General features: G+C 36.1%; 1 protein-coding gene across 16 annotated transcripts in view; it reads right to left on the reverse strand.

Annotated features, from left to right (window-relative positions):
- Positions 1 to 3,224: 3,224 nt before the first annotated feature.
- The window catches only part of ZNF567 (zinc finger protein 567), a 42,831-nt gene continuing 20,396 nt past the window's right edge, over positions 3,225 to 25,659 (reverse strand). For 11 of the 16 annotated variants that reach the window (XM_086351893.1, XM_086351901.1, XM_086351900.1 and 8 more), the window contains 3 exons: positions 22,315 to 22,441; positions 21,971 to 22,057; positions 16,065 to 18,438 (listed from right to left, as the gene is read on the reverse strand). In XM_086351893.1, coding sequence (XP_086208019.1) covers positions 16,718 to 18,438; positions 21,971 to 22,057; positions 22,315 to 22,441 — 1,935 coding nt within the window. In that variant the 3' untranslated portion in view covers positions 16,065 to 16,717. Of the gene's footprint in view, positions 3,732 to 16,064; positions 18,439 to 21,970; positions 22,058 to 22,314; positions 22,442 to 25,659 lie in introns of those variants that run through there. The other 5 variants (XM_086351905.1, XM_086351910.1, XM_086351907.1 and 2 more) reach the window with 1 other exon arrangement.

Here is a 25,659-nt window from a genome sequence, read left to right on the forward strand (position 1 = left end):
ATGCCAGTCTGATACATAATCCAGTAAGGAGATTCCCAAAGAGCAAATGTTTTGAGATCATGGAGTGATGCAGAATGTGGTCTTTGGATAAATGTGCAGTCCCTATTTATATCTCCCAGAAAAACCTGAATGACAATTTTGGTTATCTCATTGTTGCACAAAGAATAAATGTCTATCATTCTTCAGTTCCTGAACAGTCTGAACTTCTTACTGTATTATTCAAGGTCTTTCATATTTTGTTCACTTTCTACTTTTCAAGTTTAATCTATCACTAACTTATAGCATATACTTTATATGTCAACTGAACATAGATTGCTTAATATTCCCAGGACTTGTTTTGCCATTTTCCACATTAGCAGTGTTTCTCATGCCTTTTCCTGTGCTTGGAATGTTCACCTGTTATAATTCTCAGTTACCAGCTATCAAAATATATTCACCAAAGCCTGAGATCAGCTATCACTCTTCCATTGAGCCTTTCCTAGTCCTCTCTGCCCTTTTCCTCTCAGAAATCATAGGTTACCAGTAATTGAGTCTTCTATAATATGTCAAAATTCACATCAAGTTTATGAAGTGTAGACACTTATTTCCATTTTATAGTTGAGGAAACAGAATTTAAATAGTAGTTAATCGTTTTTATTAATTTTTTTTTACAGATGGAAAATAGAAATTTACATAGGAATTAACTGTTAGTTTTCAAACCATTATTGTAATAGTGCATCTTTAGAGATAAATTGGGAAGTAAAGGCTATTTATTCCAATCCCTTTCTAAGTGAACAGAGGGCAATAAAAAAAAGCAATTGGACTCAGCAACTATAATTAGCAAGATGGATCTGGCAGAGTACCAAATCAATCAATCTTAACAGCTTGATAAGGTTTTCAAAAAAAATGACATTGAAATTATGAAAGAGGGACCTCCCTGGTGGTCCAGTGGCTACGATTCCACACCCTCAGTGCAGGGGGCCCGGGTTTAATCTTTGGTCAGGGAACTAGAACCCACATGCTGCAACTAAGAGTTCACATGCTGAAGCTGAAGATCCCACATGGTGCAATGAAGATCAGAGATCCTGAGTGCACCAAATAACAGCTAGAGCAGCCAAATAAATAGATTTTTTTAAAAAGCATCCCGCAAGGTTTAATATCCACTGTATTAGTACTTTTTTCCCCCACCAAACTAGGAATCTAGGTATAGAAAACAGCTTCTTCAAACTGTTTCATCAGACCACCCCCACCAAAACATATACACTCTTGACATCATGCTTAATGGTAAAATATTGAATAATTTCCTCCTAAGATTGGGAGCAAGGCAACAATGCCCACTGTCATCACTTACATTTCAGCAATTATATTAGAGGTCTTAGCCATTGTAATAAAACAAAAACAGAAATAAAAGGCATATAGATTAGAAGGAAAACTATCTTTCTGCAGAGATATTTGATTATTTACCTTATCTGTCAAAGTAAAAAAAAAAAAAACCAACGAAAACAAGTTTGGTCATACACTTAAATATAAATGCCAAAACCAAAGACTGATTATTGGCAAACATAAGAGTTTTGTGATTTAGGGACAGGCAAATGTTTCTTAGATCACAGAAGACAAAAAACATTAAAGGTTAAAAGTGATAAAGAGTTCATCAAAATTAAAAACTTGTCACCAAAAGACATCTTTAGGAAAATAGGCAAGGAACAGACTAGGAGAAAATATTCACAAAACATATATTGATACATGACAAAGGACTGGTAAAGAGGATACATAAAGAACTCTACAACTCAATAATTTTTAAAAATCCAATTAAAAATGGTCAAAAGATTTGTATATTTTATAAAAATATGCAAACAGCCAAAAATCTTATGAAAGAGAATGCAACATCATTAATTAGCAGGGAGATGCAAATTAAAACCACTAAAATGCCACTGCACACTCACCAGAATGGTTAAAATTAAAAAGGATAATAACTCCTCAAATTGGGTTTTTGTAGAACAGGTACTCTCAGATATTGTTGGTGCGGCTGTAAAATGGAGGAAGATCTGGAAAGTTTCTTATAAAACTATATACATCATTTTATGACTCAACAATGCCACTCCTGGCTCTTTACCCAAGAGGTTGAAAACCAGGGGCTTCCCAGGTGTCTCTAAGTGGTAAAGACTCTCCCTGCCAATGCAGAAGATGTAAGAGATGTGGGTTCGATCCCTGGGTCTGGAAGATCCCCCAGAGGAGAGCATGGCAACTCACTCCAGTATTCTTGCCTGGAGAATCTCATGGACAGAGGAGCCTAGTGGGATGTAGCCAGGGGTCCATGGGGTCGCAAAAGAGTTGGACACACTGAAGCAACTTAGCACACATGAATGAAAACCATAATCACAGATTTGTAAAGGAATGCTACTGAAGTTTTTAGCCAAAACAACCCAATATACATCTTTATGAGAACTGATGTGTTCTGTGCTGTGCTTAGTGTTCTGTGCTGTGCTTACTCTTTGCAACCCCATGGACTATATAGCTCGCCAGGCTCGTCTGTCCATGGGATTCTCCAGGCAAGAATACTGGAGTTGGTTGCCATGCCCTCCTCCGGGAGATCTTCCCAACCAGGGATCAAACCCAAGTCTCCTGCATTGCAGGTGGATTCTTTACCTGAGCCACCAGGGAAGCCCATAGATTAGTAATACAATAAAACAGTACCCAATGATAAAAAGGAATGCATTTCTGATAGCTTCAACAGTATTTTATATATATATATATATATATATATATATATCGGAGAAGGCAATGGCACCCTACTCCAGTACTCTTGCCTGGAAAATCCCATGGACTGAGGAGCCTGGTGGGCTGCAGTCCATGGGGTCACTAAGAGTCGGACACGACTGAGCGACTTCACTTTCTCTTTTCACTTTCATGCATTGGAGAAGGAAATGGCAACCCACTCCAGTGTTCTTGCCTGGAGAATCCCAGGGACGGGGGAGCCTGGTGGGCTGCCGTCTATGGGGTCACACAGAGTCGGACACGACTGAAGTGACTTAGCATAGCACATATATATATATATATATATAAAATCTCAAAAACAAGCTCATTGGAAGAACACTTACACAAACAAGTATATTTTGTGTGATTTCATTTAGATTAAACTCTAAAGAGGCAAAATTAACCAGGTGTCCCCCTCTAAAAAAGAACGATATTTGCCTCTGGATGGCTGGGTGTGAGTTTTGATGACATCTGAGACATGAAGGCAATTCTTAAGGAGACAGTAAACTTCTGTATCTTTATGAGAGTTTGGATTACATATACACATTGGTCAAAACCAAGAAAGTACGCTCAAAAATTTCTGCATTTTTCCTGTATGTACATTGAAACAGGCAAAGATTGAACTCAGTAATATGCTTGTATTTAGGAGATACTGTACTGATGTCTACAGTTCACTGTGAAGTGCATATAATAATTAGATGGATTAATGGGTGCATAGAGAAATGGACAGATATACGACAAAGCTAGTGTAATAAAATGTGAAGCATAGGATATAGGTGGTGAGCATATGTTCAGTGTAAAACTCCCTCAAGTTGGCTGTATGTTTGAAATTTCTCATTAAACTACTGGAAAACAAAGAGACTTTTAAAAGTTATCTTTGAATGCCACCAGGCAAGATATAACTTCAGTTAGATTACTGCAATACCAATCAAGTGAGATTTTTCTTGCTCCTTATTTTTCTCTTCTCCTGGTTCAATTCCAGGTGAGCCAGAGACCACCTATAGAGAGGGATAAAGTAAAGGAGTCAAATAACAGACTGGTGTATCAGAGAGGAAACTAATTTTTTTATTCTTTCCAAGTTGCAGAAGGTGGAAAGTTTTTGATTTAGAAGAAGTATGAAGTAGTGACTTCTTCCAGGGAATATTTTAATTAGCAAAAATGATTATACTTACTGAGAGTGATCTCAGATTTATTATCTTACAGTGACTGAAGAAGTTATTCAACCTGCCAAGATTTCATCCGTACTCAGTTGTGCCTGACTTTTTGTGACCCCATGGATTGTAGCCCTCCAGGCTCCTCTGTCCATGGAATTTTCCAGGCAAGAATAGTGGAGTGGGTTGCCACTTCCTACTCTAGGGGATCTTCCCTGACCCAGGGTTTGAACCGGTGTCTCCTGAGTCTCCTGCATTGGCAGGCAGATTCTTTACCACTAGTGCCACCTAGGAGCCCCCAAGATTTCATCCAGGAGCAGAAAGAGAACACACAGGCATATTCACAGTGGTGGTTAATGAAATCTTTTGTTTGCAAGCAACGTGTGGCATCTTATTCAATTTACTGTATTTGTTATTAGTTGATATGGATTTTCTGGGTATACAATGCTATCATTTGGAAATTACAATAGTCTTACCACCTCCTTTTCAATTCTTACATCTATAATTATTTTACTTACCTAGTTGCCAATCACAATTCTGTAGGCTCAAATAAAAGCCAATATCAGATTCCCAGGCTTCCCAGGTGGCTCAGTGGTAAAGAATCTGCCTTCCAGGCAGGAGACATGGGTTCAAACCCTGGTCAGACATGACTTAACAACAACAAATCAGATACCCAGCTAGTCACAGCCAGGTACATTTTATGAGTTGCTCAGTAGTCTGCTACCATGCAACAGATACACAAGAGAACCACAAGCTTTCCATAACCATCATATAAATACCAACACATCTATAATAACTGACATATTCACAGTTACCTACTAACTCATTCAGCCAACAAAACCACAAGCCTATGGCACCACATCATTCTCTACCTCATATAAGTAATTCCATAGTCAGAAAATACCCACAAACTACTTCCTGTTCTCCTCCAGTCACATACAAGTGCAAACACAACTCACACCTAATCCAAAAAAATAGACACACCAGAGTAAACACTACAGAGCAACATGACTCCATCCACTGCCACAATCGTTGCACAGAAGTAGCTCAAGGTCAGACACATCAGGTCAGGCACAGGAAACCGCTCCTACACACTTAAACACAAACACACTACACCACCAGCTGTGTGCGAGGTCCAGTTTCACGCCCCAGGGTTTCCCCAGGGATAAAAACCCATCCTACTCACAACCCTGGACTACAGACCTCATCCAGGTCACATCCAGGGTCGACATCAGCATTCCTACCTGGAATGAAGGTTGGGGACTCAGCACACACAGGCTTGACATTCCTAGTTTCCTCCTTGGCTTTTGCAGGCCTCTCTCGGGCTATGGCATCATCGTTCAACAGGCTACACCTGGCTGTGCATGCGCACTTCTACAGGCTGAACCGCCCTGGAGTCTGGGCCATTTCTGACTCTGCAAATTTTGGGGGAATAGCTTGTGAAGGATAGGTGTTAACTGCCCTCTGAATGTTTGTTAGAATATACCTGTGAAGCCATCTGGTTCTGGACCTTTGTTTGTTGGGAGTTTTTTGCTTTTTAAATAACTTCTTCAATTTCAATACTGGTAATTGGCCTGCTCATATTTCTTCTTTCTTCCTGGTACAGTCTTGGGATAGTATTCATTTCTAGGAATTTGTCCATTTCTTCTAGGTTGTCCATTTTATTGGCATATTTGTTTGTGTTTGTATTTGTTTGTAATCTCTTAAGATCCATTATATTTTTGTGGTGTCAGTAGTAACTTTTATTCCTGATTTTATTGATTTGGGCTCCCTTTTTCTCTTGATGAGTCTGGCTAAAGGTCTATTCATTTTATCTTTTCAAAGAATCAGCTCTTAGTTTCATTCAACTTTTGTATTGTTTTGTGTGTATTTTATTTCTGAGCTGATCTTTGTGATAACTTTCCTTCACCTACCTTTTCATTTTGTTTGTTCTTTTTCTAGTTCCTTTAGGTGTAAAGTTAGGTTGTTTGAAATTTTGATGTCCACATTTTAATTTCTGATATTGGGAACTTGTGTGTTCTCTCTTTTCTGTTGATTGCCTCTGATAGAGGTTTGTCAATTTTATTGATTTTTTTTAATAGAACCAATTAAACTTTAATTGATTTTATCTATATCTCTAATTTTCTCTTCCCTTAATTTCCACTCTACTTAATTTTGTTTGCTTTGGGTTTAACTGATACTTTTTAATACTTAGAACCTTGATTTTGAAGGTAGAATTTCCCTCCCTTCGGTGTAGTTCTATTCAGCTGTCACTCAGAAATTTCAGTATGCTGTATTTTCTTTATCATCATGTTTAAAGTTTTACATTTTCTTCATGATTTCTTCTTGACTTATGTATTCTTTAGACATATGGTATTTAAATATTATTTTGCAAAATTTTCCAAGTATTTTTATTTTTGATTTCTAGCTGAATTCTATTGTGGTTAAATAATATATCTTAAGCCCTTTAAATTTACAGGGACTTATTTTATGGTCTATTGTGATAAATATCTTATATGCAGTTGAAAAGAAAACATTTCCTGCTGTGGTTGAATGAAGTGTTCTATAAATGTAAAGTTGATATAAACAGCAGGTCAAGTCTTTATTTTTGTGTCTACTTGTCCTATAAGTAAATGAAAGGAGTGTTGAAATTTCCAGCTATAATTAGAGATTTTTCATTTTTGTCTGATTTTGCTTCATGTAGTTTATAACTCCAATAATATATATGTTTTTTGCCTTTTTATGCTGTGCATGGGGTTCTCGTGGCAAGAATACTGGAGTGGTTTGCCATTCCCTGCTCCAGTGGGCCACATTTTGTCAGAACTCTTCACTACGACCTGTCTGTCTTGGGTGGCTCTGCACAGCACGGCTCACAGCTCCACTGAGTTATGCAAGCCCCTACGCAATGACAAGGCAGTGATACATGAAGGGGCAGGATGTTTAGATAACATCACTGACTCAATGGACATGAAATTGGCCAAATTCCAAGAGATAGTGAGGGACAGGGAGGCCTGGCGTGTTGTAGTCCATGGGGTTGCAAAAAGTCGGACATGACTTAGCGACTGAACAACAAAAATAGGTATGTTGGACCTCCTGGTGTTATTCCAGAGGTCATTACTGCTGTGTTACTGTTTTTTGTTTTCTTTTTCCTCTCTGAGCTTTGTTTTGGATACTTTCTTTTGCTGTGTATTCTAGACTTTTTCTGCTCTCATGTCTAATCTGTTGTTAATTTCATACACTTCAGATGTTGCAGTTTCATTTCTAGAAAATCCATTTAAGGTGTTTTTTTTTTCTTTTTAACCTTAAAACCTTACATTTCTCTCACCATGTCCATGTTTTCCTATACACTGGATCTTATTTATAATGATTGTTTTAAACATCTTTGCTGTTTCTCTTCTCTGTCATTTCTGCATCTATTTCTATGAACTAATGTTTTTCTGCCTCTTCAAACATCTATTAACTCTTTGTTTCAAATTTATTTATTTATTTGGCTGCTCCAGGTCTTAGTTGCAGCAATATAGGATCTAGTTCCCTGACTAGAGATCAAACGCAGGCCCCCTGCATTGGGAGTGCAGAGTCTTAGCCACTGGACCACCAGGGAAGTCCCAAATGTCCATTACTCTTGACTGGATGTTGGATATTCATTTGCTGTCAGCAAAGAGATGTCTCTATTCTGCTTAGACTCCCCTTCTCTGTTTTGCAAAGTATGGCATTCTAAATACAAAATTATTTTCCTTCTAACTTTGTCATATAAGTTCTTATACAAAGGGCATTATTATCCATTCTTAAGTGGTCATACAATGTTCTAAGTACAGTGAAAAACCACTGGGGGAAAAAGGTGTAAGTAGATAATCTCACGGAGTTCCCGGGGAGTCTAGTGGTTAGGTTTCTGGGGTTTCACTGAAGTGGCCCAGGTTAAATCCATGGTTGGGGAACTGAGATCCCATAAGCTGCATGGTGTGGTCAAAAAACTCAAGACAAGCAAACAAAACAGAGAATGTCAAACACTGATCTGACTTTGATACATCTGAGGTAGTGGTTAAAAATATACAAATGCGTAAGACTTATCCTTAAACTTAAGATTGTGGCATTCAGTCCATGATCACTTCATGGCAAATAGATGGGGAAACAATGGAAACAGGGACAGACTTTATTTTCTTGATCTCCAAAATCATTGCAGATGGTGACTTCAGCCATGAAACTAAAAGACGCTTGCTTCTTGGAAGAAAAGCTATGACCAACCTAGATAGCATATTAAAAAGCAGAGACGTACTTTGCCAACAAAGGTCTGTCTAGTCAAAGCTATGGTTTTTCCAGTAGTCATGTATGGATGTGAGAATTGGACCATGAAGAAAGCTGAGCACCAAAGAATTGATGTTTTCTAACTGTGATGTTGGAGGAGACTTGAGAGTCTCTTGGACTGCAAGGAGATCAAACCAGTCAATCCTAAAGGAAGTCAGTCCTGAATATTCATTGGGAAGACTGATGCTGAAGCTGAAGCTCCAATACTTTGGCCACCTGATGTGAAGAACTGACTCATTAGAAAGACCCTGATGCTAGGAAAGATTGAAGGTAGGAGGAGAAGGGGACGGTAGAGGATGAGACGGTTGGATGGCATCACCAATTCGATGGACATGAGTTTAAGCAAGCTCTGGGAGTTGGTGGACAAGGAAGTCTGGCATGCTGCAGTCCATGGGGTTGCAAAGAGTTGGACACGACTCAGAGACTGAACTGATATTGCTAACTTACCCTTACAGATTCTGATTCACTTGGTCTGGGTTGGTCTCTGAAATTAATACTTGGAACAGGTTCCTGAGTTGATTTTAATTGAACATTCAAATTTTAGAATCAATGACTTATTTTCATTGTTACAGATCTCACAAAATATGCTTTCATTATTCTCTTTGCCTTCTTCTAACTGCATAATAAACTTATCAAAATTCATTTCTAATGTACTTTATTTTCAGTTTATCACTTATCTCTGCTGTCCCCCCACCCCCACCTCCTAGTACAGGAAAACAATATTTGTTAGTTTTCTTGCTTTATTTTTCCAGGTTTGGAGACCAGGTATGATACAAAGACATTATCTCCAGAAGAAAACATTTCTGAAATAAATTTATCTAAATGGAAGATAAAGAAGTGAAATACTTGACCTTGAGAATTTCATTATTCAAAATAGCTGGCAGAGTAAAGTCAAGATTGAGAAACAAGAACTTCAAAATGAATATTTTAGCCAAATTAAAATCATCTATGAAAATATATCTATTCACAGAAAAGATACATCTCTCACCCTACATCACAGATCACAGAATTCCTAGTAGAGAAACATTTATGAATGTAAAGAATGTGGGAAGACCTTTAATTATGGCTCAGATCGAATCAAATGTGAGAAAAATTTATACTGGTGAGAAGCCTTATGTATCTAAGGTATATGGGAAGGCCTCTAGAATTTGTGAACAACCAGCTTGACATTTGAAAGTTCATAATGGAGTGAAACCGTATGTATGTCTAGAATCTGGAAAGGCTTTTAGTTTTGGCAGAGACCTTAGAGTACACAAAAATGTTCATTCAGGGGAGAAACCCTATGAATGTAAAGAATATGGGAAGGCATTTTGAATACATCAACAACTCACTCAACATATAAAAATTCATAGTGGAGTGAAAGCCTATATATGTAAAAAATGTGGGAAAGCTTTTAGTTAGGTAAAGACCTTAAAGTACAAAAGAATATTCATTCTGGGAAGAAGTTCTATGAATGTCAGATCTGTGGGAAGACCTTCAACTCTTCCAGATACTTTAGAGTATACCAGAAAATTCATACTGATGAAAAACCCTATGAATGCAAGGAATGTGAAAATCTTTTAGATTATGTGGACAACTTGGTCAACATCAAAAAATTCATACGGATGAGAAATATGAATGTAAGGAATATGGGAAAAAACCTTAAGACTTCATTCATACCTTAAAGCTCAACATAGCATTCATACTAATGAGAAACCCTATGAATGTTAAGAATGTAGGAAGGCCTTTAGGCAGAGGGCACATCTTAGTAAGCATCAAAGAATTTGTATTGGTGAGAAACCCTATGAATATAAGGAATGTGGAAAGACCTACAGATGGAGTTCAACACAATCAACATCAAAAACTGCACACTAAAAAGAACTTGTGAATTTAAGATACATAGAAGGGGCTTTGAAGTTCATTCAGTTCTTACAGATCATTAGATAATTCATAATGGTGAGAAACCAAAAATATGAATGTATGGGGTGATATGGCATGGCTTTTGATAGAATGAACATTAGTGAATGTACATTAGTAGAAACCCTGTGAATTTAAGGAATGTGGGGATGCTTTTCACACTTTATTGAACATCAGAGACTTAATAATGTTAAGACTCTAAAAATGTAAGAAATGCAGGAAGGCCCAATATTCATGTCTCTATGAACATCTGAGAATTCATAACCTTGTAGTGTTGATATAAAAGTGCTTTTTCTTTCACTCTGCTCTTAATGGAGTGTTAATACTAGGAGGAATATTTGGGAATTTTTTTTGCAATTCTTACAATTTATTAGGTGTAAAAGATTTCTTGCCAGGTATCTTAATCTAATGAACATATAAAATACTTCCAAAACTGAGACAGTAGATAGGCCCCAGGCTGAGCAACTGGAGTCTGTCCCCTGTGGACAGATATTCCAAGATAGAAATAATGGCAGAAGTGAAGAGGAGGTGAGGCCTGCCCATATAAAAGATAAAGAGAACATATTATTTCTCATTCTTGAGGTCAAGGAGACCTTCCCAACTACACATGTGCAGAAAGGCTCCTCAGAGTTCAAAGGCCACCAGTAGTAGGTGATGTCAGTCATCCCATAGGCCTCTGCACTGGAATCCATCTGAGCTAAGAGATATGCATGCACACAAGGGAGGACCCCCAGTTATATTAAATACAGACTCAGAGGCAGCAAGATGACTGACCAGAGGAAACCCAGAAGAAATGCCCCATATAAGGAATTTAAGCTACCACGAAAGCATGACACTCTCTCTCTGGGCCCACCTGTGTGCATTTATTCACATGTTCTTTTCTTTCCTCCTAGTAATTCACTACTTTCTGTCTCTTTGTTGACATTCATGTCCGCAAAGCGGACAAGCCAGGGCCCTGTCACTGGCCCTCGTGGTCTAGTGGCTAGGACTCAGGACTCTTGCTGCAGCTTCCTGACTTCAACCTCTGGCTAGGGAACTGAGATCCTGCTTAAAGTTGCTGCAGGCCAAGGCCACCTGAGATCAAAACCACTCAATTCCTGTTGGATGTCTGCAAATTTGTATAATCTCTTAATCTACCAGTTGTCGAACTGAAAGAAAGCCTTTAGTCACAGCCCATACCTAGTCTATCACATCATTAAAATACACAGCGATATACTTATTAGCTCTGTGCCTCAGTTGTAAAACAGTGATAATACCGATCTAATTGAGTTTTTATGAGGACCTGTAAATCTTTGTTAAGATTATTTAACAAATATTAGCTACTGTTGATCAGATAAGCAAGAGCATTACCATTAGTGAATTCTTAGAGAAAGACACTATGTTGGTAATGATCTTAGAAAAGCCTCCAATTAACTCCATCTTCCTATTCAACTTTAGATGACTGACTTTGAATAAAGTCCTGTAAAATACAGAGAACATGTGAGACAACTTCATTCTTGATGTGCTGCATCAGGAAACTAATGCTGGAATAAATACTCTGGAACTAGTGGCTGTAAATATATATTGAGAATATAGCTAATTGCTGAAGTAGAAAAGGGTATGAAGCAGTTTGCTATTAATAAACTGCTAATAGGAGATATCCTATAATCTACACTCTCTGCTCACAACCCAGAATTTATTAGAAATGATCAAAAGGATAAGTAAGAGAAAACTGTCCATTAGTAAACCTTCTAAGTTGCCATTATAAAAATTTTCAAACATACAGGAAAGTTTAAAAAGTACAATGGAAATGTATTTACCATCTTACCCTCCACCCAGTTTAAAAGCTAACAGTTTATCATATCTGGCTTATCTTCCTATAAGTAATTTTCAACATAACCCTACTATAACTACATCTTCTAAAATATATCATGTGACACATGTTCAGATCTTCCCAGTTGTCCCAAGATTGACTTTAATAGTTATTTACTTTTGTTTTCTAAAAAATTATTTTATTATTCTTTTGTTATTCTATTTTTTTGGTCATACTGCGTGGCATATGGAATCTAAATGGATCAAACCCACGCTCCCTGCATTGGAAGCAGAGTCATAACCACTGGACTACCAGGGAAGTCCCTACTTTTTTTTAATCTAAAGTAAACTCTAGGCTCAGAAATTGCATTTAGTGATCTATCTCTTTTAGTCTAGTTTAGTTCTTCACTTTTATTTTTCTTCATGAGTTTTCTTCTTAGAGTCCATGTCGCCTTGCAGGATGGTCCGTATTTTGGATTGTTGTGCTTGTTTCCTAATGTTGTCATTTAATTTATTCTGCCATCTATATTGGAAATTAACACATTATTGACCAGAGACATATTAATACATCTTTTGTTACCCAAACATTGTGGACCAGAGTGTTTCAGTATTTTTTACATGACAAATAACTGGCCACAGGCGTTGGTTTCTGCAAAACTTCCTGGTCAGTAATGTGTTAAGTGTAGAGAAAAGATTAAGTTTGAATCAAACAATTTTGCAGAATATTTCCTAAATGATGTATTTAGTATTGTCATATATCAAGGTACAGACTGAAATCACGAGGATAAATTTGAACATATGGTTAAGGTGGTGACTGTCAACTCTCTCCATTTTAGAGGGCCTTTTTTTATTCTTACAATTAGAAAGTAACTTATGGAGTGATTCTAACCTCCTCTTGGAAATTTATATTTTATTTGTTTGATTCACAGAAAAAATCAGAACAAAAATAGGATACCACTCAGATGAGTGATAATGAATTGCTACATATCAAAACCTTTAAGAGGTGATGAAAGTCATCTTGCTGTTGATGTTTAGTTGCTGTCATGTCTGACTCTTTGTGACCCCATGGACTATAGCCCACCAGGCTCCTCTGTCCATGGGATTTCTTAGACAAGAATACTGGAGTAGGTTGTAGGCTGCCATTTCCTTCTCCAGGGGATCTCCCTGACCCAGGGATTGAACCCACATCTCCTGCATTGGCAGGTGGATTCTTTACTGCTGAGCCACCAGGGAAGCCTCAGGTCTTAATTCTGGTCATTTATCTGGTTTCTTTTTCCACACTTGACCTGTCCTAGGAAAGCCATCTTACAAGAACACTAACACTCTTTAACAAAATTTGGGAAATCAAGATATTGTTCTGAAACAGTGTCTGTCACACAGTGGACACTTGATAAAACTGATGATGTAATTAAAACCCAAGAAACTAGAAAAAGAACCAATTAACCTAACTACTGCAGAATGAAATCACTTATATGGTTAAAATTAGAAATCAATGAAAGAAGAAATAAAACCTATTAAATTTGTGTGGAAAAAACACCCATCTAAATTAGACTTATAAATTTGATCTATATAAAGACAAGAAATATGACAGCATTTATAAGATAATATATATATTTACGGAAATTTTAAAAATAATAATACTAAAGAAAGTATTTTGGGTTTTTTTGCTTTTTATTAATTTAATTGGAGGCTAATTACTTTACCTCCATGGTTTTTGCCATCCATTGACATGAATCAGCCACAGGTATACATAAATTAAATGAATTAAAATTCATTCAAGATGAGGTAGAAATCTGCATAGTCCAATACACATAGCAGAAAAATTAAAATTTGGCCGAAGTTCTCTCTAAAAACAATACTTAAATCATCACTTAGAAACTCTAAGGATAATCTCTAGAAGAATTTTACAAGCTCATTCTAGAAGTCTAAACACTGGATGAAGACAGCTTCCAAAAAATCTAAATAAGCTTAATCTGTGAATATGAATGCAAATATTCTAAGGAAAATGTTAGCAAAACAAAACCAAACATGGAGGAAAGCATGACTTGAGAGGCAGAACTTTGGACTGAAACAACCTGAATCCCAAGATTCTGAGCCAAACTTGGATAGAGATAGCTCCATGAGAAGGTATCTCTAGTTGGAAGAGTGACAGAAGAGATTTTTGTGGGGCAGAGAAGTGGAAGGAATCCATGATACCAGTAGCTGCCAGCAAGTACTTAAATCCCAAGGAAAGGGAATCTTATCTTACTAGTGGAAGTCTGTTCTGAAGAAGATGGAAAATCTCATTGTTTTTTTCTTCTTTATTCTGTCACTGGTTGGCGCTGGAGGAAGACCGAGTTGTGGCAAGGATACAGCAGAATGAGAAGACTAAATAAAGCTCTGTTGCTGTAACTAGAGCCAGGAAGGGGTCCTCTGGAAACTAAAAAGTTCTAGGAAGACAGGGGAGAGGAGGCAACTCAAGTTAGAGATCCCTTAAAGTATATGAAGTCGAGGGTGCACACGTGTAGATCTGACTCTAGGCAGCACACCAAAGGCCTTGAGAATCGAACTAGAAGGTAGACCATAAGCCAGGTCTCAGAGTGGGTCCTAGGTGAACCCCCTGAAAGATAAAGCACACTGGTGCTGCAAATGCTTTGCAAAATGAACTGACATTGGAAGCCCAGGGCACAGAAAGTACATTAGAACTTACACACTGAATCTGAATTCAACCTACTAAGATAAACAAACCAAAATTATGCCTCCCACAGGATTTAAAATAGATTCAAAGAATCAAATTATTCAAAATGTCTAGCAAACAATAAAAATGTATTCTGCATACAATGGAATAGGACAATTTTAACAACTCACAATGGAAAAGAAAAAAAGAAAAAGACATTAACACTGAGATGATTCACGTTAGAATTACCAAAGACTTTTAAACAGCTATTAGAACCATGTTTCAACAAGTAAAGGGGACTCTAAGCAGAGACACAGAAACTGTAAAAAAAGAACCAAAAAGAATTTAGTTTTAAGGAACTTTAACTAAAAATTTTTATAATTTTCAGATGTATAAAAGGAAATTTTAGAACTAAAACATATGATGAAAATTAAAACCTATTTGATGGGTTCAGCAACAAAATGGAGAAAACAGAGAAAAGATTTAGTGAACCTGAACTTGGATCAACAAAAAAATTATCTAACATAGAAAGATTTAGAATAAAACAAACTTATTAGAGCCTCTAGGATCTGAGGGACAATACCAAAGGGTTTGTTATTTGTGTCCCTGAGATTGTGAAAGGAAAAAAGAAAGTACCAGGAAGAAAAAAAAATATTTATAAGGAGTTAATGGTTGAAAACCTACCAAGTTTAGCAAAAGACCTTAAACTTACAGATTCAAGAAATGTAGCATATCACAAAAAGGATAAACTGTAAGAAACCATTGCTGAGACACATCATAACCAAACTGCTGAAAATCAAAGAAAAAAAATATCAAAAGCTTCCAGAGAATACAGATGCATTTTACATATTGGAGAACAATGTCTTGAATAACAGAACTCTCACTGAAAGTATGAAGGCCCAAGGGTAGTGGAACATTTTTTAAATGCTTTAAGGAAAGAAATGTCAACCCCAATCTTTGTCCAGTGAAAATGATCAAGAATGAAGGATAAAAGATATTAGATAAAGAAAGACAAAGAGGATTTGCTACCAGCAGGCTTGCTCTAGAAGAAGCGCTAAACAAAACTCTTTAGATGAAAGGAAAATGATACCAAAGGAAAACTTGAAACTTCAAAAATAAGAGCTATAGAAATGGTAAATTGCTGAGTAAAAAATAAAATTGTTTTTTTCTTTTTATAAATATTTACTGTGCTAAAAAGCAAGGAGTATAGCACTGTCTCATAAGGCTTGCAATGTATGTAGATATAATAAATATAATAATCATAAAGAGGGGAGGCTAAAAAGACATACATTGTGGTAAGATTTCTAAATATAACATGAAGCACTAAAATGTAACTCAAAGTATACTGTGAATTACATATACTGTGTATATCGCAATACTCTCCAAAGTGAATCATCCCATGTTGAGAAAAGTTTGAGAGATCTCTGGCAGTATCAACCATAACTGAAAACCCTTTATACATACCCTGGGATTAAATAATTTCAGTCTTTGTATAAAATCAACAGAAATACAAGCATACACACACACACCCCCACAGACAGACATATACAAGAATATTTACAGCCACATTTTTATTACAACACAAAATTATAAAAAAATACAAATACCCATCAAGAGGATTGATAAATAGCAGTATATTCTTAAAATGGAATAGTATACAGAATGTAAATGAATACACTACTGCCACATGCAATAATGTATGAATCTTTAAAACGTTGAGTGAAACCACACAGAAGAATTTATAATGAATAACAAAATACATATATAGTTTGAATAAGTAAGAAAACTATTTCATGTTAAAAACAGGGAAGTGGTCAACTTTGGGGGTAGTAACAACTACATTTTATTCTGAAGAGTGCAATAAGAAGTTTATTTCATATTTTCTTCCTCTTATGGAGGGTGATGCTTATAACCATTTTGTATCTTGCCTCTGCATGTACTATATAAGCACTTAAAAAAATAAACTGAGTCAGAACTCAAAAACTTAGAAAATTAGCTTCATTGCTGATAAAAAGTTCAATATCAATGAGCACACCCATTTCATATGCTAGTAAACATAGATAAATATTTATGTGGTACAGTACATTAAATTAATAATTATTATTACATTTGTGATTAAAATTACCTCATATATATGTTTAAGCATGCTTTAAAAAAACAAAGTTTTACAATAACTTAGAAAGGCTTCACAAAGAAATCACATCATTTATTACTGCATTTCCATGTTTTCTCCCTTGTGAGTTCTCTGATGGACAATAAGATTTCTCTTATAACTGAAGGACTTACCACATTCATTACAAATATAAGGTTTCTCCCCTGTGTGAGTTCTCTGATGTACAATGAGATTTGTCTTCTGTCGGAAGCACTTCCCACATTCACTACACTTGTATGGTTTCTCTCCTGTATGAGTTCTTTGATGATGAATGAGATATGATTTCCTGCTAAAGGCTTTCCCACACTGAGGGCATTCATAGGATTTCTGCCCTGTATGTATTTTCTGATGTACAGTGAGGGTTGCTTTCTGGCGAAAAGACTTCCCACATTCATTACAAATATAAGGTTTCTCTCCTGTATGGATTCTCTGATGTAAATTGAGATTTGTCTTCTGACTGAAGGATTTTCCACATTCATTACATTCATATGGTTTCTCTCCTGTGTGAGTTCTGTGATGATCAATGAGGTATGACTTCATTCTAAAAGCCTTCCCACAGTGAGGACATTCATAGGATTTTTCCCCTGTATGTGTTCTCTGATGTGCCACGAGGGTTGTCTTCTGGCGGAAGGATTTTCCACATTCATTACAAATATAAGGTTTCTCTTCATTATGAGTCTTCTCATGAAGAGCAAGGGTTGTCTTCTGGGAGAAGGATTTCCCACATTCATTACAAATATAGGGTTTTTCCCCTGTATGAGTTCTTTGATGTACAGTAAGGTTTGCCTTCTGATGAAAGGACTTTCCACATTCTTTACAAATATAGGGTTTTTCTCCTGTATGAATTCTCTGATGTAGGGAGAGTGTTGTCTTCTGGCGGAAAGACTTTCCACAGTCACTACACTCATATGGTTTCTCTCCTGTGTGAGTTCTCTGATGACGAATGAGGTGTGATTTCAATCTAAAGGCATTCCTACATTGTGGACATTCATATGATTTCTCCCCTGTATGTGTTCGCTGATGATCAGTGAGGGCTGTCTTTAGGCGGAAAGACTTACCACATTCATTACAAACAAAGGGTTTCTCTCCCGTGTGAGTTCTCTGATGATCAATGAGATAGGATTTCCTCCTAAATGAATTTCCACACTGATGACATTGATAGGGTTTTTCTTCTGTGTGAATTCCCTGATGCAGAATCAATACTGATTTCCTGCAAAAGGACTTCCCACATTCAGTGCATGTATGCTTTTTTTCAATATTGGTTGTTCTTCTTCTTTTATTATAATCAGATGTGTTTCCCCTTCTATAAGTTCTACTATGTGTAACTGGGCCTCCTCTTTTTAAAAAGGCTTTCTCACAGTCATTATATTCAAATGACTGTGCTGGAGTTTCCATCTTATGATATTGTGTGATCGTTTCATTATGACTGATGGTCCTCCCACATTGATTATGAGATTTGACTCCAGAGTGAGCTGTCTCTGGTTTAGTATTGTGGAGTGATTTCCCATACCCATTACACTCACTAAGTCTCCTTCTTGTAGGACTTAGATTACTGATGATTAATTCTGAAACATTTTTTAAAATCTTTTCACGAGTGTCATATTCAGGAGGTAGCTTTTTTGAATTAATAGGGTTTTTACTCAAAGTAAGTGTCTTTTCACATGTACTACCATTTTCGTTAACCAGCTTTCTGTGGTTGATTAATATAACTGATCTAGAATATTTATCTTGCTGTTCCTTGAATTTCAATAAAAAGTCTTCAGCTTTCCAGTTTTCTTCTAGAAAAGAATATAATTAATAACAACTTGTGAATCTTACATATTTTCTATGAAAAGGAATTGTATATATATATGAGGCCAAAAAAGATCAAGGACAAACTATTCCTTGCCTGGGAAAAGACATGGAACCTAAATTAAACACTCTGCCTCAGTGTGGAAAAAGGTGAAATATTAAGTAATGAATGCTAGTAACATTTGCACTTTGTCCCAGAACTTCATACAGAAAGTAAAACAAAGACAAGAAGCAGTAAAGAGAAGACACAAGAACAGTGGAAGAGGAACTCATGCTTGGATAGGTGGATTCAGAGGCAATGAACTGAACCTATGGCATTAAGATTTAAGTAGGATGAACAAGACAAATTAGTGGAAAAGCTAGTTCAGGGAAAATTTTAGAGGTAAGTGTCTGGAGGACACAGATTAGAGCTTTTAAATGTTCATCCCTAGATTGTCAGGTAAAATACGTCCAGTTGTCCCACCACCCCTCTTCCACACAGCCATCGATAAATCTTTCCAAGTATTGATTATTTTCCTAGCATTTAGAAAAAAAAAAAATCCTATAGTCTACACTCTAATCCTCCATATAACTGGGAGTCATTTTTTCTTGTGAGGTAAGTACAAAGAAAACACTCCCAGCAGGAACTTTATTTTTATTAAAAACAAATGGGGTGTTTTTCGCCAAATTGTGCAGCATGCAGGATCTTAGTTCCCTGACCAGAGATTGAACTCATACCCTCTACAGTGGAAGCCCAGAGTCTTAACCACTGAATCACCAGGGAAGTCCCCCAACAGGAACTTTGAAACAAACTAGTGTTTTGTTTACTGGTGTATTCAGATTGCTATTTTTCTTTCAAAATTGCTCAATAAGAAAACACTCATGACAATTAATTATAACTATTCTTTTCAATTGCTAACTTAATTATTGAGGTTTAAAGAAAGAATCAAGTCTTTCTCCGATACAGTAACATTCTTAACTCCAGTTTTCCATATGTGGACCAGAAAGATTGCTCCCTGTGGTTCTAGATCACTCATTAACCTTAGCCTTTATTTCTCTTATAAATTTATAGTTATATTTGAGATCATCCATATCTAATGCAACAATGTTAAATCTAGGCTCAAAAGTCTGTTTCTTCCTGAGTTCATTGCCTCCAGTACTAACATAGAAGGAATTTCTCCTGTAAACAAAACTTTACATCACTTAAACTCACTTTATATATTCGAACAAGTTTTCAGGGTTGTCCACATATCTGAAAAATCTCACCCATAACAAGTAAAGCCTCATATTTATTGCTGTATATATACCTCACTTATTCCTAATCACATGCTTTACTTACATTCTTTTAATCAGCTGACTTTTTTCCTAGTCTTATTTCTAATCATATTTAGAGAATCTTCAAGAAAATGCTACCACTCCATGATATCAAAACTCTTCACATATGCCTCACCATCAATTTAAGGACTGTTTCTTTATAACTTGAAAACAACTATAGTTTATAAAAATAATTCTAACAAATCTTTTTACAAGCTTACATTGTATCATAAATATTTCATTAAAAATGCAAACTTTGACAATAATCTTTTCTCATAACTCTTTATTGAAATTCTTTATTGGTTATTTTCTTTGTATTCTTCTGAGTTTATATTAACACTGCAGATCATAGATACGTAGTGTCTGTTAGAATCCACCACTTCAATCAGATGTACAGAGCCATGACCTGAGCAAATACTTCTGAAAGGACTTATCAGTACATGCTTTGTGAATGGAGGACAAAGAGATCTCCTCTATACAGTTCCACAAACAGAAAAAAAGCAACTGACTACTTAACATATATACTACACCAAAGAAAGTACAAAGGATATTATCTTTGAAAGAATGAATCCTTAAGTATAAACCATGTACAGTCAAGTATCAAATTATATAATCTTTAAGAGTTGTATGTGTCACAGTTATAAAAAACATGGGAATGAAGAAAAAGGAGAGGTGGATATGCTGGGGAGTAGTCAAGGAAGAGCAAGGATAAGAAGTCATGACTTCAAAGATACACATTACATGGAAGGGTGAACACAGTGAAAAGTACAGACATGATAACCCTTACATGTATAGAGGACATTTAGGAGACTAGATCAAGTGGAAATTAGCAAGAGTTTCCACAAAAGAGAAACACTTGAAAAGACCACATGACAGCTTACTATGGTACTCCTTGTATAAAGGAGAATTTCAGTTTCATATAATTAACAAAAAGAAGTAGAGAACAAGTATCTTGTCAGGAAAGTAACAATATAAGTTGAAAAAATTAGGACAAAAATTATAGCAAAGCCAAACTGTAATTACAATTTCAAGACATGAAATACGGTAGCTGTCAATTTGTATGATATTTATGTAGAAGTGAGAAAACTACAGCGAAAAATAAAATATAGGAGGATGTAAATATATTTCACAGGCTTATAAGCACAAACTGTGAAGAGGTTCCCAAAAGATTATGACAGAGACAATCAAGCTGGTATCACAGCAGGAACAAAATAATCTGGAAATAGTTAGTGGGAAAGAATTTAAGAGCTAGGAAAGTTGGAATAAGTAAGACATCAGAGTGCAGGACTTAGGAAGGACTAGAGTGAAGGTGGGAGAAATGTGCCAAGAATGTCAATGCTAGAGGTATCTATATAAAACAAAGAGTTTAAGTTCTCAGAATGGATGGTACTACTATAATTAAAAGGTAGATCTCTTGATGACAAATTAGAGAAAAAAGACTGAGAGTCTAGAGAAATAATATACATTAAAAAAAAAAAAGATTTGTGTGACTATTATGTATAAGGCACTGTTCCAGGCAATGTGGCCAGAGTGTAAAGAGAACAGACCAAGCTGGAAATAATCATTGAGAGAATCAGGGTAAGAACAAGTCAATGTTTTACCCAAAGCAAGGGATGGTTTCAGGTAAGATGATCATCGATATACAATGAACCATGAAAACTTACTGTAAAAAAATAGTAACTATGGAATTATCTGTCTAGGTCAAGGCAACAGAATTTTTAAATTAACAGCGAGACTTGTGGTGAGAATGGGAACTCAGAGTTAGCATAGCAAACAAATCTGAAATGATACTAAAGATATGGAGATAAACCAGAAAGCACCTGAGAAATACTAACAAAGAATTTTTTCTTTCTTAAAGATAGATAAGAATGCCTAAAAGAAACCTATACAATGGCTAGATGATAAGGGACTGAGAAAGCTAGAAAAGGACAGAAATGGATGAAAAGATCTAAAAGAAGGAAGGCTTACAGTACATTTTGATTAAGAGTGGCAGTTAGGCAATCAATTAGGCAAGTAAGAGTGGCAAGCAAATTAGGAAAGTCTATTATATAGGGTGAGTGGTATTTGAAAGTGTAATTTGAGATTTTTGCAGGCACAATGGTCATTTCAAAGGTTAGGACCCTTTAAAAGGACACTACCAAAACATTTCAAAGGTGTTGCCCACCACACAACCACTTTAAATTTATTTTTCACTAGATCTCATCTGCCTGAGAGTCAGAAACTCACCTAAGCAGGTATGACCTTTAAATGATGTCCATGGTTCTTCTCCTCGTTCCAATTTGAGGATCACATCAGGCTTGGTCATGTGACACCCTGATTAAGGGAAGATTTGGATTAAGTTGCTTAGATGTTAATACATTTGAAAAATCAATAAGTTGAATTTCCATTCTGCAAAGTAAGATACTCCTTCGTGTAAGAGTAAACGTAACACCTTGTACTAAGCAAGTCAAGACACAATTATCCTTTGTGTCAACCAAAGAGAATTCATCCCTGAAATCCAAGATCACATGTATTTTAGGCACTCTCAAAGGAAATGCATGCTACTGAAAGTTTCAAAGAATTTTTCTTACCTACAGAAATGAGATGGCAATAGTTTTCCAACATTACATCCATGTAGAGTGTCTTCTGAGCAGGATCCAGGTGCTGCCACTCCTCCTGACTGAAGTCCACAGTCACATCTTTGAATGACACTGATCCCTATAATGGTTTGGAACTGTGATCAGAAAATTGACCAGACATAGGGGACTAGATTTTTATTTTATAACTTATTTTATCTTTTGGCTGTCCTATATAGCATGTGGGATCTCAGGTCCCCACCCAGGGACTGAACTGGTGCTCCCTGCAGTGAAAGCAGAAAGTCTTAACCACTGGACTGCCAGGGAAGTCCTTGGGGACTAGTTTTGATCCTGCTCCTTTCTGGCATTCATATGAAACTTGTAAAGAAAGCCTACCATTTTTCTTGTTTTGTGATTTAGATTGTAAGGGAAGCAACAACAACAAAAAATCAAAGTAGAAATACTTGCCACCAAATTTACTTAATAACGTATTCTAAAAATGTATTGTGAAGTCACTTTGCAATCCCAAATTGCATTAGTTTACTGGGGTGCCAAGATATACAAAACACAGTCTCTGCTCACAAGAAGTTACAGCTGCAAAGCATGCAACACATACTTTTAAGAAAGTATGTGTCAACGCAAATCTACAAGACTGGTGGTAAGGGTACTACAACAGAAGTATGTTACAGTGTATTACAAGGGCAGAACAATTTTTCAGGCTTCACCAATGAGGCAATTTTTTTTCTCCTTTAAGATTAATGTGTTATGCAGGAAGAATATGGTTTTAAAATGCATGGACATGAATGGAGAGAGTAGCACGATAACACATATACTACCATATGTAAAATAGATAGCCAATGAGAATTTGTTGTATGACTCAGAAACTCCAACTGGGGCTCTGTGACAACCTAGAGGGGTGGAATGGATGTGAGCTGGGAGGGAGGTTCAAGAGGGAGAGGACATATGTATACCTATGGCTGATTCATGTTGATGTACAGTATAAACCAACACATTATTGTAAAGCAATTATCCTTCTATTAAAAATAAATTCTAAAAAATGCACAAATGTGACATATCCAGCAATAATAGAGTGAACTGGTCAAGAAAACAATCCCTCAGATGATAATTTTAAAATCTGTACACAATACATAATAAATAAGTAATAGAAGGCACTGGAAGGACACCAAAGTAAGCAAAAACTGGAGAAGAGTTTATTCTTAAACGATAACAATGAGTAAGAATTCTTAAGTTTGTGGCTATTTTGCATGAAGGTATCCACCCCAAAGTCCACAGCTCTGCAAGCAGAAAACCAGTTTACTTCCTCAAAGGTGATAGAGGATAGAATTGAGGACTGGTAGATGAGCTGAAGATTTAGCGACATTTATCTAGAAGTGAGAAAACTACAGGAAGAATGAGACTCCAAATCTGAGTATAAATTTTGCCAGAACTCTAGTTTGATAGTCAAACTAAGCAATTGTTAAGAGAGATCAAAGGAGACTTAGGAAAAAGCAAACAGACACGAGAAAAGAGTTTTGAAAACCAGAAGTGTACCTAGTGAGATTCCGAGATTTCTGCATTTTTGATTAACAGCATTATACAACCTGCTTATAAGTTAAGCAGAACCTACAGCCTTTGTGGACTGAGGTGTCAGAAAGTTGGGGCTAACAAAGCAGCAGGAATTATAAAAGGGTGAAACACTAGAAGAAAGAGTACCACAGAAAGTAAGCCCTCAAATCTAAACGTTAATACATACCAATTCTTTGAGAACTAAAAGTACATGAACATCACCCATCACGGGACCCGAGTGAAAAAAGCAGCAGGAGGAAGCTGAAGAGACCTAACTATCAGCTGCTTCACACTTGGGGTGGAGGTAAGAGGACAGGGAGGGCAGGGTTTAAAGCTTGATTCCAAGCAAGTTAATTGTCTACTAGAAGAAAAATAAACAAAAATCCTCAAAAAACAAGACATACAGAATTTGGATTACTACAACACATTATTCAAAAGATCCTGGTTTCTAGCAAAAATTACCAGATATGTAAACAGAAAAATAAGAAGGGGAATATAACCCATATTCAGAAAAATATAGTTCATGGAAACTAATTCCTAGTGGGCCTAGATGTTGGATTTTGCAAAAAAAATTAAAAAAAATAAAAAGGCTTCAAAATAGTTGTTCTAAATGTGTCCAACTGCTAACTGCTAAGTCACTTCAGTCGTGTCCGACTCTGTGCAACCCCAGAGACGGTAGCCCACCAGGCTCCCCCGTCCCTGGGATTCTCCATGCAAGAACACTGGAGTGGGTTGCCATTTCCTTCTCCAAAGAAGTAATGAAAAATCTGGCATGGAATCTTGAAACATAAACTGATAAAAAAACATGAACTGAAAATTCTAGACCTACCAAGTATAATAAATGAAATGAAAATTTCACTATATAGGCTCAATAGCATAGGAAAAGGAACAAACATTAACCTTGTAAATGCAGACATACTTTGGAGACATCACAGTTTCAGTTCTAGACCACTACAATAATTATTGCAATAAAGCCAGTCACAAAAATTCTTTGATTATGCACTGCATATAAAAGTTACACATACACTATATTGTAGTCTATTAAGTGTGCAATGGCATTATGTCTAAAAAACAATGTATATGCCTGTCTGAATTAAAAAATACTTAGATAAAATGTGTTGATCATCACTAGAGCTTTCTGTGAGTTGTAATCTTTTTGTAATAGTAACATCAAAGATCATTGACTACAGATGATAACAAATACAATAATAATGATAAAGTGAAATATTTCAGGAATAGCCATCTTGACAGAGACATGAGCAAATACTAAATACTGCTGGAAAAATGGCTCCTATAGACTTGCTCAACTCAGGACTGCTAAAATCCTTCAATTTGTAAAAATGAAATATCTGCAAAGTGAAATTTAAAAAAGCATAATAAAATAAAGTATGACTATTTTGATCAACAGAAATTAAGCCATCTGAATAGAAAGGAAATGAAAAAGAAAAAAATGAATAACGGATTCACAGAGATTTTTGGGTCCATTTCAAAGTAATGCAAGACAGATATAATTGGAGTCCCAGAGAAAGAGGAAAAAAAAAGACCTGAAAAAATTTTAAGGAAATAATGGCATAACATATTCAAAATAAGCAAAAACTTGACTTATACATTAAAAAAGCTTAATGAACCCCAAAAGAATAAAAACAAAAGAAAACTACACTCAGAAAATCCTAATCAAACTGCTAAAAGCCTAAGAGAACATCAACCAAGAATTCTGTACTCAGCAACATTACCTATTAAAAACAAAGGCGACATAAAGCTATATGAGCAGATAAAGTCTGAAAGAATTCATCA

Source organism: Bos grunniens, chromosome 18, assembly GCF_055505025.1.
Source record: "Bos grunniens cultivar Pamir isolate PY7600 chromosome 18, Bosgru_T2T1.0, whole genome shotgun sequence".
Classification (NCBI taxonomy): Eukaryota; Metazoa; Chordata; class Mammalia; order Artiodactyla; family Bovidae; genus Bos; species Bos grunniens.